This window comes from Polyodon spathula, chromosome 15 (assembly GCF_017654505.1).
Source record: "Polyodon spathula isolate WHYD16114869_AA chromosome 15, ASM1765450v1, whole genome shotgun sequence".
NCBI lineage: Eukaryota > Metazoa > Chordata > Actinopteri > Acipenseriformes > Polyodontidae > Polyodon > Polyodon spathula.
Window position 1 is genome coordinate 1,921,059 of NC_054548.1, and position 18,801 is coordinate 1,939,859.

Sequence of the window (18,801 nt, forward strand, 5' to 3'; positions counted from 1 at the left end):
CTGGAGACCTCTTCCTAGCCTGTCTTTGGCAGTGTGGAGCATAGAAAAACCTCACAGCAGTAGAGTTGCTTTAATCTGATGATACTATCAACAAGCAAGTAAGAAGCGAGTCCCGGTACGCAGTTTTTAGTTTTGTGTGTGGGCCATTAAATGATTTACATTTACTATTGCAGTGTAGTGTGTAAAGTGCACGTCTTGGAAACATGCAGACAGGGGTCCGATAGAACCCCTACAGTGTGTCCCTGGTCCTACTTTGAGATCTCGGGACGATGATGGTGGGGTGGAAAGTTTTATCTGGTTGGTCAATGGTATCACAAGGTATCTACTTATACTGTTTAATTGCAGTCCTATTCATTCAGAATTGAAATAAATAATAGTTACAAATTATTGTAAACAAAAAGTTTACTCAAAGCCTCCACTAGTGTTATAAAAACCTTGACTTGCATAAAGAAGGAAAAAAGGAAAAACATTGAGTGAAATAGCTCGCATCACTCGATTTTCAAGGTGTGGAATCCGAAGCATAATCAACAAGTACAGAGAAACATCATCTGTAATTGACAAACCCAGGACTGGAAGACCCAAAAAGGAGTCTAACAAGGATGAGCAATACTTGAAGATAATATCCTTAAGGAATAGAAAAAAGACAAGCGTTGAATTGACAACAGAACCGTCAGAAGGCACACAAGGTCTGCGATACATCACTTGATTGTTTGGACTAACCCATTTTGACGTTCCCTAATGACATTTGCTACTGGAAGAAATTCCTTGCGTCAGTCATCTGGCACTAAATTTACCAGTGGACCAAGTTTTTCATGACTAGCTTAGTGGATTGGAGACAGGGCTCTCTGGTACAATGTCTCTGACCCCTGGAATTCTATTATCAGTCTATTAGAGATGAAGATTCCCTCAGTGGTTTTAGATGTAAACTTAAGACCTGGATTCTGGTCACTAGTTTGCATTAGTCCTGTAACATGTTTTCACTACTAGTAATGGATTGGATTATAATATATTAATGATAAAGATTGGTGTTTGGCAGTTTTGTTTTTTTTCCTGCATTCTGGTTTTAGAATTAGAAAAAGCAGTTCTAATACGTATTGACCAGTACACACTGTGGCAGTGATGTCATCTTTATCAGAGACAGTAAAGAGCCCAAATAAAAAAATCAGTTGAAGCTGTTTAAATAATCAGCAGTCATCTGGCTGTTAACTAGCTGCATGACAATGTGTTCAACAAACAAAACAAATGGTATACCAATGCACAAGCTTTAATTTTATAAAATGAAAAATGTATGTTAAAATGACATTTTAGAAGAAGTCATTCAGAAAATATGATTGCTGGCACAGCCACTGCCATTATAAGAACATGTCTGACTTGCTTGTTCTTACAAAGAAGTTGATGGTAACATAAGTCTTACCTGTTGTTCACATATATATTCACTATTCGTCTCAAATGTGCAGTTTTGAAAGAAACGCTCCAGAAGCCATGGTTGATAACTTCTGTTAAATTGTGACGACGTCTTTGACTAGTAAAAACTCCCAACAGACAGGAAACAAAGGTTACATTCATTCTCAGGTGAAACATGTCAATAAACTGAAAATTAGAAATATGACATTTGCATGGCCTGAACTAAATGACAATGTACTGTGTGTATATATATAATATATATATATATAATATACTTAATATATATATATTTACATGATATAGATATATATAGATTTCTGAAGATTCTGGTTCTGTATAACTAAAAAGCTGGTTTTATAGAATAGTCAGTCTATTTCAGATGAATACTCTCCTTTGTCAGTTCACACCACTAAGCAGCTTATTACCAGTGCTCTTCTGTCACTCACTCTTTCCATCACCCCCATGCTAGTCATTTCTGAGTGACTGTTATTGTTCTCCACAGCAAATCTTTGGAATTTACTTTAAAACCAGCTTGCAGCTACAGAACATAGGGTTACAATGGAGAAATTTGACTGGCTCTTCCCTTTACCCTAAACCTAAAATCGCAAAACCACACTGCCTCCTGTTGACATTGAAAGGGACGCAATTTGACAGCCCAGTATGCAAAAGTAGCTGCCAATTTGTATCGACTACAAAGCTACAGAAAATGCATGCTGTTAATAATTAGGTAGTAGGGATGACACAGTGCTTAAGTGGAAACACCATTACGTGTGCAATGGAAGAATTGTCAGAGGAACACATCAAGCTCGCTGGCTCCTCAGGATTTACCACATGGTATTCCATCACGAGTTCTTTATTCTCAGCGTCTTCTAAATGATGTTGATTGCACATTTTTCTTACAATTACTAAACCCCACCTTCTCCCATGCCACGCAATATATATTGTATTGCTACAGTATAACTTAAAATCACTGATGTCAACATGATTTGAGCATCAGGAACGTCTTAGTTTCTTCATTTTAAAAATAAATGTAAGCATAATGGGTTATGCATTTATGCATCAAATATGAAATTCTGGTGTGGGTTCATGGCTAACCAGGTTGTTTTTGACAGGATATGACTGCCAGGGATGTGCTCCAGCAGAGGTACACCCTTCCCAATGGAGACACAGCCTGGAGACCTTCTCCCCTGGTCACTGCAGCCCAGGAGGGCAAGCTGGTCCTTCTAGATGGCATCCATCGAGTCAACCTGGGAACACTGTCAGTTCTCTCAAGGTCAGCTTCTGGAACTTGGATACCTGAATGCACCTGGATTCACTTGAAAGTCATTGTGGCTCTTTAACTTGGTACCAGTACAGTATTTGTACCAATTGTTTGAAAAAGTAAACCTAAGTGTATTTTTTTCCTCCCTACAGACTAATCCATGACCGAGAGCTGACTCTGTATGATGGCACACGCTTGCTTCGTGTAGACAGGTATGAGTCTTTGAAAGAGGAGCTTCAGCTGTCGGACGAGGAGCTACAGAAGAGGTACCATTTTCAGTTTATAACAATTATTCCAATAAATGTTTTATGAGTCTGAATTGTGAGAGATCTGCAGAGCAGGCCAATGTTCTTATATGCCTGTTGACTGCTGTTCATTTTTAATTCATGCCAGCACGTTTTATATTTGTATAGTTTTTACTGTCAGTGTTTGACATACTTGGCCAAGTGCACTGATTTTAGAGTACAATCAACATTAGACAGTCATCTAAACTCCCAGATGGTTTTTGTGTAACAAGTGTTGAAATTCTGTCTGCTCCATTTACAAACCTTCATCCTAGGCCATCTAAGAAAACCCTTTCTCCTTCATAATAATTACCAGCTGATTGTATTACTCAGCACTGAGCTCTGTTTTCACAGTCCTGACAGTAAAATGACATATTTCCATGGTTAATCCACTTGATGGTTATTTGTCTATCCTTCAAATCAGTAAATGGTCAACGGGTATTTTCTTTTTTCTTGCAGTTGTAGACCAGCGTCGAGTAACGAACCTTGAGTGTGTCTGTTTTCAGATTGTGCGTCAAGTTTTTGGTCTTTTTTTAACGAAGAACACTTTTCCTCTCCTTGGTTTGACAGGTGTCTTTTCAGCATGCTGTATGTTACAAGAATTCAGGCTAATCTGTGTTGTGGCACTGTGTGATATGATTAGCTACATGAATGTGGAGAGTATGTGAAACATACTCATGTGTCATTTTGATAACATGTGTAAGCATGTGTCATTTATGCAGTAACAGTTGTTTATATATACATAGATAGGTCATGTAAGAACCTCCGGATACAGTCCTTAAACATTTCTAACTTTTACATTGAAAGACACATTCTAGAAGATCCTAGGAGGGCATAAGTGTTGAAAACATCCCTGTCTTAATCAGTGCTGGTCTGCAGCTCACACATCTCAGGAGTGTTGTTTGTCTAGTTTCCCTTTCATCTCATTAACAGTTTATTTTTATTCATGCAAAAACCCTCTGGGGAGGCAAAATACAGATGCCTACAAGGTTGGATAAAATACAAAAATAGATGAATTAGTTTTTAGTGAACAGCGGGATATCATCCGTCCTTTATGAAATCTCCAGTTGTATTCTCTTGATCTCTGGGAATGTGGTGTCTAAAGATGTCAGACTCATTAGTGACAGGAAAGAGCCTGAATGCACAGGTGGAACAGCAGTGCTGATCCTGACCTAAGAGAATATGCTGGTGGCTCAAAGAGGAAGATTAGTGAAAAAGAAAAAGATTTTCATTCTTCCAGTACAGTAACAATATTTGTGACATCTCAGATCACATTAATGAAGGCTCTTGGCTTCTCAAAGACAATGAATAGAGGACAACTTTCAGTATGATGCCTTCTTAAAGAGTATTTTTGTTCTTGCAGTTGCCAACAAGCTGCACATGTCAGTACAGGATTTTGCCTAAATGTGCAGCCAAAAACAACCTTGCACGCCAGTGTTAAACTTACTTCAGATTCTTAAAAAGGACGCACATACATACGCATACAGTAGGAACTCTTTCAAAGGGTTTTTTCCCCACTATCATGCGTATCTGTTACTCTGATCACTTTTTGTATTTATATTTTTTTATATAATTAAGCCAGCATTTTTTTTTATTTTAATTAGTGCGATAGTAAAATAAAACAGATAATGCACGGACTGTATTTACTGTACAGTCAATGTTGATCTTACATTCAGAGTGTTGCTCAGATTGGAATTGGAACGTTTCTGCTCGCAAGTGTCTGGCTTTTATCATCCACTGATCCCCTTAGCAATGGTTTCATTTTTTCAAGACACACAAGAAAGCTTTCAGCTTAAGATGACTGCATTCAGTCACAAGCTTGGTACTGTAATGACTGTCAGACACTAGTAATTAGGAATGTATTACTCAGACAAGCTTAATATGGTTTATTATTTCACACATAGTTACATTTCCAGTTCTCTCATGTTTCTTGGACTGGTCTTGAGGTGAAACTATAATTAAAAAGCTGCTCCTTACAGTTATGTACAGTTTACAGTTGCATATTATAGACAACACGTTGTTCTTTGCTGTCAAATGTTATAATTGCTGATTACGTTTTCTGTATTTAATTAATTGTAATATTCAGATTCCAGGAAATATATTAAACAAAGTTCAGACTAATTAAATAAAATAAATAAATAAATCCAGTGACAGAAGTGACATGTTTCTAAGCAGCTATGCAAAAGCAATCCTTTATACATGTTCTGTGCTTGTGGCATCTTGATTTTGTAACACAACTGCACAGATTGTCTAGAATTTGTTTTTCACAAAAACAAATTATGGGTCAAGAAAATGTAAAACACACCTCAGGCAGAAAAAGACACAGAATAGATCAATAAAAAGTTATTCTTTAATGTTAGTAATTGTATGTGATTGCTGCCAGGAACAGGTTTGACCTGTTTAGGGCTGGCACATCTTTTCTATTTCTTACTATTGAAAACATCTCTGTAAATCGTGTTTTTACCAAGAGAGCCCTGGTTGCATTGCTGGGACATTGATACTTCTTGGGTGTGCTTTAGCACATCCCTGGGTTGCTAACACCTCTACGCTTGCTGTCAACCATTGCTGTCTGAACGTCTGCAGCACCAGATGGGACTCCCAGTTTGACGTTTCAGCCAAAGGATAGCCCCAGTGCCCCATGCTGTGCGTGTTGAGAGATAGGAGCGTGGCCAGGGCATCTCTGGACCTAATTCAAATGACTCTGGAGTCGAATGTTCTACGTGCCGAGTCATGTATTGCAGCAGCAGAAAAGTAAAAAACAGTACAAAATATAAATCATGGTCTTGTGATTCAACAAACCAGAACGGTAATACTCTTCTACAAGTGTATAGTGGAACTGAGGGAGATCTTGTTAATGCTTACATGGGATATAACTAGTTTGGGTGTAACATTAAATTACACCGGTAGTATGGCTGTATCTTTTTTTGTTTGCTTTGTTTTTATATATATATATATATATATATATATATATATATATATATATATATATATATATATATATATATATAATGTCCCTGCAGCACTTTGCATAATAACTGTTCTTCCGCGCTGCCTACTTTATTTCCGGATCAATGTACATATAATTATTTTGAGAATTGCTCATATTAAATGACAGCAGGGCAGGTTTGCTGGCAGACAGAGTCGATCCTGGTCCTTCATGACTCCCAGGGTGGAATAGAGCCTGACGGATCCTGACTGAGACAGTGGCGCGTCATGGACACTGTCAGGGGAAACTCGCACAGAACACATGCAGGGCTCTGTCTTAATAAAAATAGAAGCAGCTGTCTGGAACCATTTATCAGAAAGTGGAACTAGGGGGCATGTCATTGTCAGTAGACCAGAGCAAATCATAAAGGTTCGAAGACAGTGAAGGGATGATATCAGAATGGCAACTCTTTTTTGACAGCTTTATAAAATTGAGAAACATTTTCAGCATGATTTTCAAAAGGAGCAAAATAAGAAGTGGTTTCTAAAAGCTGATGTGGGTCACTAAGTACCTTGCCTATAGAAAGTCTACACCCCCTTGAACTTTTTTCACATTTTTTTGTGTCAGTGCCTCAGAGTTTCATGCATTTAAATGAGGATTTTTTCCACTTATCTACACACCATACTCCACACTTGGTGTGTGATTTTGAAGGCGATTGGTTATACCTGAGCTAATTTAGGATTTCTATTACAAGGGGTGTGGACACTTATCCAACCAAGCTATCTCAGTTTTTTTATTTTTAATAAATTTTCTACAGATTTCTAGAATACTTTTTTCACTTGGAAGTTGTGGGGTAGGATGTGTAGATAAATGAAAAAAAAAAACTATTTTAATGCATTTTAATTCCAGGCTATAAGGCAACAAAATTTTGAAAGGGGGTGTAGACTTTCTAAAGGCACTGTATGTGACTTTCAAAGGAAGTAGATGAAATGAGTTGTGAATTCACTTGTTGACACTTTAACAATATAAATTAAGAGACGTGGTTACATTAGTCAGGCATTAAATATCATTTTGCGACCTCATACTTATTTTGCCTCTTTGAAAATCACTCTGTGTTTATTAAGAATGAAGTAACTAAGGCTATGGCCATAGGTTTTGCATCCCCCTGTAGAATTAACAAATTTTGCTTCATAAAGTCGAATGAAACCTGCTGAATAATGTTATGTAAACATATTGAATTTCATCTGACATGAAATACTGTACTACTGTTATGGCTTCCGGTAGACTTTTGCAATCTCATTGTTGTAGTTTTTTTTTATGTTAAATAAAAGATCTACATTTGTGTTCATATAGTTTTTTTTTTGTTTGTTTTTTTTAATCCTTCAATTCCAGATGATGCAAAACTGTTGGCCATAGCTGTACCAAATTGTTAGACTATAACATGCATCCTAAGTAAAATGGACAGGACTGTGCTGCATTGTATTATTGCTAGAGGTTATAAATTGATTTTAAATTAATATGATGTGCCAATTTTATTTTATCTAGAGTGATTCTAGATTTAAAGCTATCATAACATCCAATACAATCATTGAACTAGCCCAGTCTGGAGTGATTGCTATAACTGGAGAAGATGAGTCTGATACCTCTGGGTTTCCCAGTCTCAAAGAAATAGCCCAGTCTGCAGTGATTGCTATAACAGGAGCTGATAATGTTGATACCTCTGTGTTTCCCAGTCTCAAAGAAATAGTCCAGTCTGCAGTGATTGCTATAACAGGAGCTGATAATGTTGATACCTCTGGGTTTCCCAGTCTCATAGAAATAGCCCAGTCTGCAGTGATTGCTATAACAGGAGCTGATAATGTTGATACCTCTGGGTTTCCCAGTCTCATAGAAATAGCCCAGTCTGCAGTGATTGCTAAACAGGAGCTGATAATGTTGATACCTCTGGGTTTCCCAGTCTCATAGAAATAGCCCAGTCTGCAGTGATTGCTATAACAGGAGCTGATAATGTTGATACCTCTGGGTTTCCCAGTCTCATAGAAATAGCCCAGTCTGCAGTGATTGTTATAACAGGAGCTGATAATGTTGATACCTCTGGGTTTCCCAGTCTCATAGAAATAGCCCAGTCTGGAGTGACTGCTATAACAGGAGCTGATAATGTTGATACCTCTGGATTTCCCAGTCTCATAGAAATAGCCCAGTCTGGAGTGACTGCTATAACTGGAGCGGCTGATTATGATACCTCTGGGTTTCCCAGTCTCATAACACTTTTTTCAGCCTCAGTTCATTAAATTGGTTATTGCAAGATGTAATTGGCAGCAGGGGTCTTGTTCTTTGTTGTAAGTGCAGTGAAGCAAGTGGGATTTGGCAGTATGTTTATTTCAGAGATATATGCTGTGAGATTATTGTTTGAAACATGGGACTGTGAAACTTCAAATATAAACTCTCTTAAACAAAACGGTTGCCTTGTTGAGGTTTACCCATGGGGTAGTGTTCATGCCAATCAAAATAAGGGTAGTGTATTAATAGCAGTCAGTTTATATATGTAATGCAAATATTTATCATGCTCAAACAGTTTTAGTTTAGTGCTTAGCTGGCCTCCCGTTAAATAGTAGTTACCTATCCAAATGGGCCAACAGTTTTGATGGCTCCGTACTGTAAATAACTGTAAGGAGTAAACCCTCTATTGTCCAAATTCATTAGGACTAGGAGTTGTTTGTAAGATCAGATTGTTATTGTTCATAAGACTTTCCCACTCAAGAACGCTCCTAAAAAAGAAGCAACCCCTCTACCTTAAAATACACAACTTGCAGTGCATGAGTGCACTGTGAATACCAGTGAGAGGGCTGGTTAGTGTATGTTCTGTCACAATGGGGGAGAAGAGCACAAGAACACAGGTTACCAAGACTGTCCAGTAAATATGGTAACTTACAATGGTTTGTGTCTAACAAAGTCTTACATGGCTTAGCAGCTGCATTATTTCTGAACTGTACTTTTGTAACAATAATTTATTAATGTTATTATCCGTATAATTCATAGAAGCAAAGATGTTCACATAGTGGTTTAGTTTTAATGGGATGCACAATGTTTTCATAGTAAAGTAATTCTGTGGTCAGATTTCACTTGGCAAGATAAGAAAAGCAACATCGGTGTGAACACTTGATCTCTGATATGCAAAGTCATCCCTTTGTTAATGCTGAGCCAATGGGGGGGGTCCGAAGTGAATTCATCAACAAAATTATGTAGTTGCTGGTGGGTTCATACATTTTTCATGGTCTTAACTTTTGTCCTAATTGTGTTTTGGCCTTTACAAGTGTTCTAAAAATCCTGGATTGCACATCTGACCTTTCTGTGGTTTGAGATGTGAGTGGGCCTTGCTTGGAATGGTCATTGATTCTGTGGTTTTGAGATGTGAGTGGGCCTCGCTTGGAATGGTCATTGATTCTGTGGTTTTGAGATGTGAGTGGGCCTCGCTTGGAATGGTCATTGATTCTGTGGTTTTGAGATGTGAGTGGGCCTCGCTTGGAATGGTCATTGATTCTGTGGTTTTGAGATGTGAGTGGGCCTCGCTTGGAATGGTCATTGATTCTGTGGTTTTGAGATGTGAGTGGGCCTCGCTTGGAATGGTCATTGATTCTGTGGTTTTGAGATGTGAGTGGGCCTCGCTTGGAATGGTCATTGATTCTGTGGTTTTGAGATGTGAGTGGGCCTCGCTTGGAATGGTCATTGATTCTGTGGTTTTGAGATGTGAGTGGGCCTCGCTTGGAATGGTCATTGATTCTGTGGTTTTGAGATGTGAGTGGGCCTCGCTTGGAATGGTCATTGATTCTGTGGTTTTGAGATGTGAGTGGGCCTCGCTTGGAATGGTCATTGATTCTGTGGTTTTGAGATGTGAGTGGGCCTCGCTTGGAATGGTCATTGATTCTGTGGTTTTGAGATGTGAGTGGGCCTCGCTTGAATGGTCATTGATTCTGTGGTTTTGAGATGTGAGTGGGCCTCGCTTGGAATGGTCATTGATTCTGTGGTTTTGAGATGTGAGTGGGCCTCGCTTGGAATGGTCATTGATTCTGTGGTTTTGAGATGTGAGTGGGCCTCGCTTGGAATGGTCATTGATTCTGTGGTTTTGAGATGTGAGTGGGCCTCGCTTGGAATGGTCATTGATTCTGTGGTTTTGAGATGTGAGTGGGCCTCGCTTGGAATGGTCATTGATTCTGTGGTTTTGAGATATGATTGGGCCTCTTTTTCAGATCGATCTTCCCGGTCCACCCTTCTTTTCGAATCGTCGCCTTGGCGGAGCCCCCGGTTGTGGGCAGCAGCACTCAGCAGTGGCTTGGACCAGAGCTACTCACCATGTTCCTGTTCCATACCGTCAAGCCTCTCACAGTGACTGAGGAAACCCAGATCATCAGAGCAATGGTGAGCACTCTGTACATCAGAACCAAGACACTGTTCCTGGTTTATCAGAAATTATAATTCAGCTTTGAGCGAATTTCTCCACCACAGCTTGACAGTCGTAAGAAAATACCTAAAATAGTTCCTGTACAATATGTTATACGAGAGAGAGAGAGGATGTAAATATATTTGTATTTGAAATAACCACTAATATATGTATATGTATATATATATATATATATATATATATATATATATATATATATATATATATATATATATATATATATATATATACACCCCCCGTTTTTAATAACTCGGTCCTAGTGTGAAGGAAATCTTTTCAGTCAGGTTCCAGTGGACGCTTTCAATTTCCGTGTTGTAAATATCTGCAGATAGATGTACAGTATGCCCTAAAATGGGTACTATATGTTCTCCTCTCAAATGGGGATTGTAGTTCAGTAAAAAATATAATATTCTATTTATTCCATCATTAAGCACAAAACAGGTTACTGGCAGCAGCACAAAGTGGCCAAACTGACTTTGCCCTGTTTATTTTTTTCACCTTGAGCTTATTTTCAGTGGTGTGCCTGATGTTTATACCTTTTACTTTATCAGTGTTTTTAGAGTGTTGACTCATCTCTATGCTAAGACTATACGCTTAATCCCTGGCGAGGAGATTGTACTTTCTATCAGCATTTCAGGATTTACTATGAGTGAAATACACCTGAGACGGTAGTGTTTAGGAGATTTCTCATTAAGCTCAGGTGTGACCAATGTGGATTCTGAAATGGCTGGACTGCTGTGCAATGTGTCACAATACTTGGTATTGACAACACTGGCAGGAATGTGATTGGATATGATTGGTTCTGTTCATACATTTCTGAAAGCTGATGAACGTACAGTACTGTGCAAAAGTTTTAGGCAGGTGTGAAAAAATGCTGTAAAGTAAGAATGCTTTCAAAAATAGACATGTTAATAGATTATATTTATCAATTAACAAAATGCAAAGTGAGTGAACAGAAGAAAAATCTAAATCAAATCCATATTTGGTGTGACCACCCTTTGCCTTCAAAACAGCATCAATTCTTCTAGGTACACTTGCACACAGTTTTTGAAGGAACTCGGTAGGTAGGTTGGCCCAAACATCTTGGAGAACTAACCACAGTTCTTCTGTGGATTTAGGCAGCCTCAGTTGCTTCTCTCTCTTCATGTAATCCCAGATAGACTCTATGATGTTGAGATCAGAGCTCTGTGGGGGCCATACCATCACTTCCAGGACTCCTTGTTTTTCTTTATGCTGAAGATAGTTCTTAATGACTTTTGCTGTATGTTTGGGGTCGTTGTCATTCTGCAGAATAAATTTGGGGCCAATCAGATGCCTCCCTGATGGTATTGCATGATGGATAAGTATCTGCCTGTACTTCTCAGCATTGAGGAGAACATTAGTTCTGACCAAATCCCCAACTCCATTTGCAGAAATGCAGCCCCAAACTTGCAAAGAACCTCCACCGTGCTTCACTGTTGCCTGCAGACACTCATTTGTTTACCTCTCTCCAGCCCTTCGGCGAACAAACTGCCTTCTGCTACAGCCAAATATTTCAAATTTTGACTCATCAGTCCAGAGCACCTGCTGCCATATTTCTGCACCCCTGTTCCTGTGTTTTTGTGCTTAGTTGAGTCGCTTGGCCTTGTTTCCACGTCGGAGGTATGGATTTTTGGCCGCAAGTCTTCCATGAAGGCCACTTCTGACCAGACTTCTCCAGACAGTAGATGGGTATACCAAGGTCCCACTGTTTTCTGCCAATTCGGAGCTGATGGCATTGCTGGACATCTTCCGATTGCGAAGGGAAGTAAGCATGATGTGTCTTTCATCTGCTGCAGTAAGCTTCCTTGGAGTAATGGTGCACCAGTCAACCATATCAAGAGCTCTGCTTAACACTGGCCTGTATGGGAAGGTGGCAAGAAAGAAGCCATTACTCAAAAAGTACCATCTGAAAGCACGTCTGGACTTTGCCAGAAAGCATGAGAGTGACCCAGCTGTGATGTGGGAGAAGGTTTTGTGGTCAGATGAGACCAAAATTGCGGTCCACAAGAGTTGTCCAGCCAACCTGAACAACCTGGAGCAAATCTGCCAAGAAGAATGGGACAAAATCACTCTGACACTGTGTGCAAAGCTGGTACATACTTACCCCAGAAGACTTAAAGCTGTTGTTGCAGCAAAAGGTGGCTCTACCAAATATTAATGTGTGGGGGTTGAATACTTATGCAAGCAAGATTTTTATTTTTCTTAAAAATATTTCCCACCATAAAACCAATGTCACCTTACAATAATTGATTTTGAGTTTAAGTGTTTTAAAATAAAATAACGAACAGAACGAAATTTCAATGTACCATAATTCAGTAATATGAGAGAATTGGTCAGGAGTCTGAATACTTTTGCAAGGCACTATATATATATAGACACACACATAGTCAAACTATGTTTGCTGCTTTACAGACTCCAAATGTTCCAAAGGATGCCGTTGAGCAGTTACTGCATTTAACCCACAAACTTCGGAAGACGAACGACCCAACAGTGAGTGCCATTCTGTAGCTTTTTAATAAGATTTTGCTTAACCCACTCTTTTTTATTTTACATATTGCTGATTCTGTCTTACCTGATTAAGTGCTCTTTAACATCAATACCAAAAAGGAACTGCTTTTTGTACGATGGGCTTTTTGCCATTAGAAGCCACTTACATATCATGTATGAGGAGGTTATCTTCAGTGTTTCTTATATTGGTGAAGCATTGTAAGGCCTCAGTTGTAAGAATAGTGCTGTTTTAAAAATGGAGGTAACGTGTTTATTTTGTTTTGTTTTTGACAGGCCCAGTCATTGGCATCTTCTTTGTCCACAAGACAGTTATTGAGGATCTGCCGACGTCTTTCGCAGTACCCAGAGGAAAGCATTTCTCACGCTGTAAACAAAGCCTGCCTCTCCAGGTAGTTACAGACACACCATTTAATGTGTTAGCTGCTGTATCAGTACAGTACTGACTGTAAGCACTGCCTGGAAAGTCATGTCCAATTAAAGCCCTGACTAAAAACTGCTTTTCAAGAGCCAGTGGAAGAGTTGTAATCATACAGGATGCTTGCTGATAATCAAAAACAATCTGAAAAAAAGTTTGGCAATATACCGAAGGGTACAATTCCTAGCTTGTGTAATTCTCTAATGAAATGCATACTGGATAGATAAGAGACTTGCACTATCATTTTTTAGTTTATTTGATTACGTGATGTTAAATAAAACATCTCAATATAGTTTTTGTTTTTAATTACATCTCAATCCAAAGTCTAGGTGATGCAGATCTTTTGGCCATAGCTGTATGTGTAATAAATGCATTGCACTGACAGAATCGGAGGAATGTATTTTTAAACACTGAGGTTGAAATGTGTTCACAGAAGTTTTTTTTCTATATAGGAACTGCTTTTGCTTTGCTAATGCCTCTTGGAGATACAGCATGGTAGCGCTAGTCTTTTTGGAGTAAAAAACAAAACAAAAAAAAAGCGAATTGATGCTTAAACTGTAGTTCAGTAGGGAGGGTGACAAAATAATGAAACTGATCAATGCACCTGTGCTTGAACAGTGCTCTGGTACATGGCTTCAGCTCTTGCTGAGTTAGCTCAGTGGTCAGATCTTGGTTGTGTGGCATCTGTTAATACAACAGGATTAAACAGTAATGCTGTCACAGAAGAGAGCAAGTTTTGAATGGCAGAGACAGGGGGCAAACTGCAGCTCTCATTGACTGTAGGACTTGTGCAGTCTCATTAACTCTAGGACTTGTGCTCTATTGTTTGTAGTGTGTAGTCTCATTGACTCTAGGACTTGTGCTCTGTTGTTTGTAGTGTGCAGTCTCATTGACTCTAGGACTTGTGCTCTGTTGTTTGTAGTGTGCAGTCTCATTGACTCTAGGACTTGTGCTCTGTTGTTTGTAGTGTGCAGTCTTATTGACTCTAGGACTTGAGCTCTGTTGTTTGTAGTGTGCAGTCTCATTGACTCTAGGACTTGTGTTCTGTTGTTTGTAGTGTGCAGTCTCATTGACTCTAGGATCTGTGCTCTGTTGTTTGTAGTGTGCAGTCTCATTGACTCTAGGACTTGTGCTCTGTTGTTTGTAGTGTGCAGTCTCATTGACTCTAGGACTTGTGCTCTGTTGTTTGTAGTGTGCAGTCTCATTGACTCTAGGATTTGTGCTCTGTTGTTTGTAGTGTGCAGTCTCATTGACTCTAGGACTTGTGTTCTGTTGTTTGTAGTGTGCAGTCTCATTGACTCTAGGATCTGTGCTCTGTTGTTTGTAGTGTGCAGTCTCATTGACTCTAGGACTTGTGTTCTGTTGTTTGTAGTATGTAGTCTCATTGACTCTAGGACTTGTGCACTGCTGTTTGTAGTGACCATAAGAATGTTAGTTCTGGTATTAAATTGGTTGTTGTGAACAACATAATTCCATTGTCCTACCTGTCATACACTTCAGTTCACTATAAAGGACCGTGTCGAGTATTTGTCTCTATTTGTCTCTTTGTCTGTACATCCGTACATCTGTGTGTCACATTTTTTGCACAGAAGAAGTTAGGAAAGCATGTTGGCTGCTCCCCTAAGCTTTGTGTGCACTGCAAATTTGACAAGCTTGCTAATTAATTAAGTTGTTGAAAGACAGCAAGGGTCCAAGCAAGGAGCCCAGCGGCCCCCCACTGAATACGTGACCCCAGCTAGAGGTTTCCTCTCTTACAAGTACTCTGCTTCTTATGTTTAACCAGTTGTGTGTCCACTTGCATGTGCATGGTTGTACTCCTGCGGATTGCAGCATTAGGATTAGTCTTTCTTGCAGCACTGTCACAGGCTTTTTGGAAGTCCAGGTATGTAATGTCCAGCTCTTTTTGTGAGGTTTGTCAGACAGGAGAATGCTTTTCTGAACTATGTACATACTGGTGATACGACTCATGCTCATCAGCTTTTTCATCACACTAGAAGCTTTTTTCATTTACTGCCATGGCTGGGGATGTATGTTACAGACATACTCAGGGACGCTGGTATGAGGGGTGCTGGGGGTGCGGCAGCATGGCTTCCATCATATACAGGGGTTACAGTTTTGTTCAATGGCTTTCGGCACTCCCACTATAAAAAATTGTTCCAGTGCCACTGGACATACTTGTTTTGACCGCTAACTAACATCACGTTTTTCTTTATGTGTTTGCAGGTTTTTGCCTAACCTTGCGAGATCTGCTTTGCAAAAGAACTTACTGGATTCTGGAATTGTGGACAGCTACGTTGTGTCAAAGCAGGAAGAAAAGGATAAAAGTTGTGAGTCTTTTCTATTGTGTTTATTTGAATCCTCAACATAATGGGCTAGCATGTTGTTTTTTGGCAGATTATGAATATTTTTTTGAATTCTGGTTTCCAAATTAAATGTAGCCTTATGAATTTGTTGTCTCCTGAACAGCTGTTCCAATAATTGTAATATGAAGAAAATAGCCTTATAGATATCTTTCAGTTGACAGGTGGTTATTGGCAACCTCAGTGCTGTATTAGAGATATCATTGGAAGCCACAGATGAAGCTTGTCAATGGATACTGAAAAGAAATTACTTGATCCTTACTTTCGATCACATTTACCATGCCCAAATTAGAAGACTGTCCCGAGACCTTCCTCTAAGCATATCTGCCAACTAGCCCTTGCTATCCCACACCTCAAAAGGGCACACTAGTCTCTTGTGTCTCATCTCAATTATTATGTCTCACTATTTGCTTTGCCAGTCTGATCTGCGTGCTAAACTGCACATCTGTCTGAACTGGATATCTGTTCCCGAACCTCAGCTCATTTGATACAGTAATAAACTATATACTATATTTAACTGATTTAGCTTTTGTCTGACTTGACTTGCAAAGCATCTCCAAATTCAAAAAGCATTTACACAAGGTTAATTTGTGCCTAATGACAAATAGCAGCAGGGCAGAGAGGCAAATATAGCAACTTTTGAGTTTCAAGTCAACAAATTGTGTTGTTAACAGCCATTTCCTCACTAGCAAACTTTGGCCCAACCACAAGTATTTGTCCGTTTCATTATTGGTATTTCAGCGCTGCACAAGGGTCATAATGCCTTTTGTGCTATTTTACTTTTATTTGTGGCTTAGAATCCATTCATTTTATTACAGAGTCATTCTTTTGTAGAGCAATATAAAGTCAAGATAAGAAAGTTAGTGCTGTTGTCCTGTATTATGGCTAGCCATTTCTTTGTCCACAGTTAACACGGTGCCGTTGTAAAAATGTATTTTGTAGGTGAAATAAAAGATGGAACACTGAAGATTGGAAAGGTCTCTGTTCCTGTCTATAATCCAGATGAGAAGATGAAAGTTCCTGACATCCTGTTTTATGAAAATGCTCAGGTAATTTTATGATCATCTTTCTATTTAATAGTGGAGGCATTATTTGTTTCTTATGCTCATTCAGTTCTGATCTGGAAAGCCAGGAATGCTTTTCAAGCTGTTAGTAAGGTGTGGAGATGAAATCACAGCCATAGAATCATTTTCATCTTGTCGCAGAGTTTTGTTGCTGAGTGCAGTTGGTTTGACAACAAGCTGCTTAGGCTTTCTTTCAGAACAAAGATTGAACAAATCCTCTGGGTCAGTCGTCCAAAACAGTGCAGCGCGGTTTTGTATCCAGGTATTCAAAGTCATATTTTGTTTTTAGGGATTTGGATTCCCTTTCTGATGAAATATTTCAATTGAAACGATAAGCAACCTAACTGCAAGCTCCTAATCAAAATAGAATCATAAATGGGTTATATCACCCCAGTGCCGCCTAAATAAATGAGTTCCGATGACACCTTAGCATTTGTGATTTGTATCTGAATACAATGCAGGTAGGCTCCATGTAAATGTCTCCTTTGTTGCTGCTGCCATTGCTACTATTAATAATATCCTGTGAATTCTGTGGCTTATTTAAAAACTAGCATTCATTTTGTTTTGTTTTTAACCTTTCTTTATCCCCTCCATCTGCAACATCACAACGCGATAAGGGCATTGAAGCCATTGTGCTTCTTGCTTTTTAAGAGCCTTAAACTTGTGAACAGCAAATCTGCTGTTCGAAGAAAAATATAAGCTTCTATACTGTGCATTACTTAAACAATCTAGGGCTGAGGACTTCCTGAAATCACTTCTTGGGTCACAAAAAGTGTGCGTCAGGAAATGAATGGCTCATCCAGGATTTCTCCAGACACCCGTTTCTGTTTTGGTTGCTGTGTATAATTTATTTTTTTAAATATTCAAATCAAGTTCTTAAAACCCAGCAGTGAGCAGATATGTTCAGGTAACCAGAATACCTGCCACATTTACAACCCCTCAGACACACGCTCATGCTCGCACAGACATGCACACATAGACACAGACACAGGCACGCACACGCAAGCATGCACAGACACAGGCACGCATGCACAGACACACGCACACGCACGCACAGACACACACACCAAACACTCTTTAGTATGCATTATGGGTGCATCTTACACACTGCAAGCGGTGGTAGACTTGTGGAAAATTGCTCAAGCAGCACTAGGTGAAAGATGAATACATGTATTAAAATTGTATTTCTGCCAGTTCTCAAGAAATAAAGTGGCTGGCTGTGTGTCTCAATGCCTCCCTAAGAAGTTATCTCTGCGTCAAGAAAGATTGCAATAAATCAATCTTTAGGCTTTGGTGTCCCTGTGGACCTGCAAGAAGTCTTTGCTTGTCCTACTTTCAGGTGGCCTGTTTTCTCTAGGTACAGTAAATAGAGAGAGGAAGGCAGATTGAGTGCAAATGTGTAAAGTGCTCAAGGCTTTGACTGAATTGGGTTTATGCCACATATCATAAACTGCAACCCATTTTGTATCTTCACCAGAGGCAAATGTCCAACTTCTTTTTATAGATCTGATTAAGTGGAATGCAATTACTGTCCAAGTGTAAAATCAGGATTACGTTTTGAGACATTTTGATGAGAAGACAAGCTTGGTTCAGTAGAATAGATGTGATTGCCCCTGTAATAAATCCCCCCACCAAAATGTTCATAGCCGTGTTAGGGTCTGCAGGAGAAAGGATTACAATAAAATACGTGCTTCAGGTAATCTTTTTAAGCGCCCTGTGAAATGTAGTAAAACTCTGTCATGATTCTACTGGTTATATTTCTTTAGATTGCATTAAACAAACTGAAAATATATATTACTGGATTCATGAGATAGATCAACTAAACTTGAAGTAGGTCAGCCTTTTTGTGGTAAGAAATTGGTAAGACAAAACAGATCTTTCCTGGACGATAATGACATTTTCAGATTTGGATCGCCACAATAATCACGATTTTTTAAATTTATGGGTCCATAGATTTAGACACATTCTGCAGACAGCTGCTTGAATATGTGATGATTATTTTATTGTGGAGAACACAAACCCAAACGGCATATTCGAGTAATTGGTTCATGCAGATTTACTTTATGTAATCGGTACCAGTACAGACGCTGCACTCATCA

The 18,801-nt window shown here is 39.1% G+C and overlaps 1 protein-coding gene across 2 annotated transcripts in view; it reads left to right on the plus strand.

Moving 5' to 3' along the window:
- LOC121327839 (von Willebrand factor A domain-containing protein 8-like) overlaps positions 1 to 18,801 on the plus strand; it is a 103,433-nt gene that overhangs the window by 23,515 nt on the left and 61,117 nt on the right. For both annotated transcript variants that reach the window (XM_041272088.1, XM_041272087.1), the window contains exons 13-19: positions 2,517 to 2,677; positions 2,818 to 2,931; positions 10,123 to 10,291; positions 12,768 to 12,845; positions 13,137 to 13,252; positions 15,502 to 15,605; positions 16,581 to 16,687. In XM_041272088.1, coding sequence (XP_041128022.1) covers positions 2,517 to 2,677; positions 2,818 to 2,931; positions 10,123 to 10,291; positions 12,768 to 12,845; positions 13,137 to 13,252; positions 15,502 to 15,605; positions 16,581 to 16,687 — 849 coding nt within the window. The remainder of the gene's footprint in view (positions 1 to 2,516; positions 2,678 to 2,817; positions 2,932 to 10,122; positions 10,292 to 12,767; positions 12,846 to 13,136; positions 13,253 to 15,501; positions 15,606 to 16,580; positions 16,688 to 18,801) is intronic.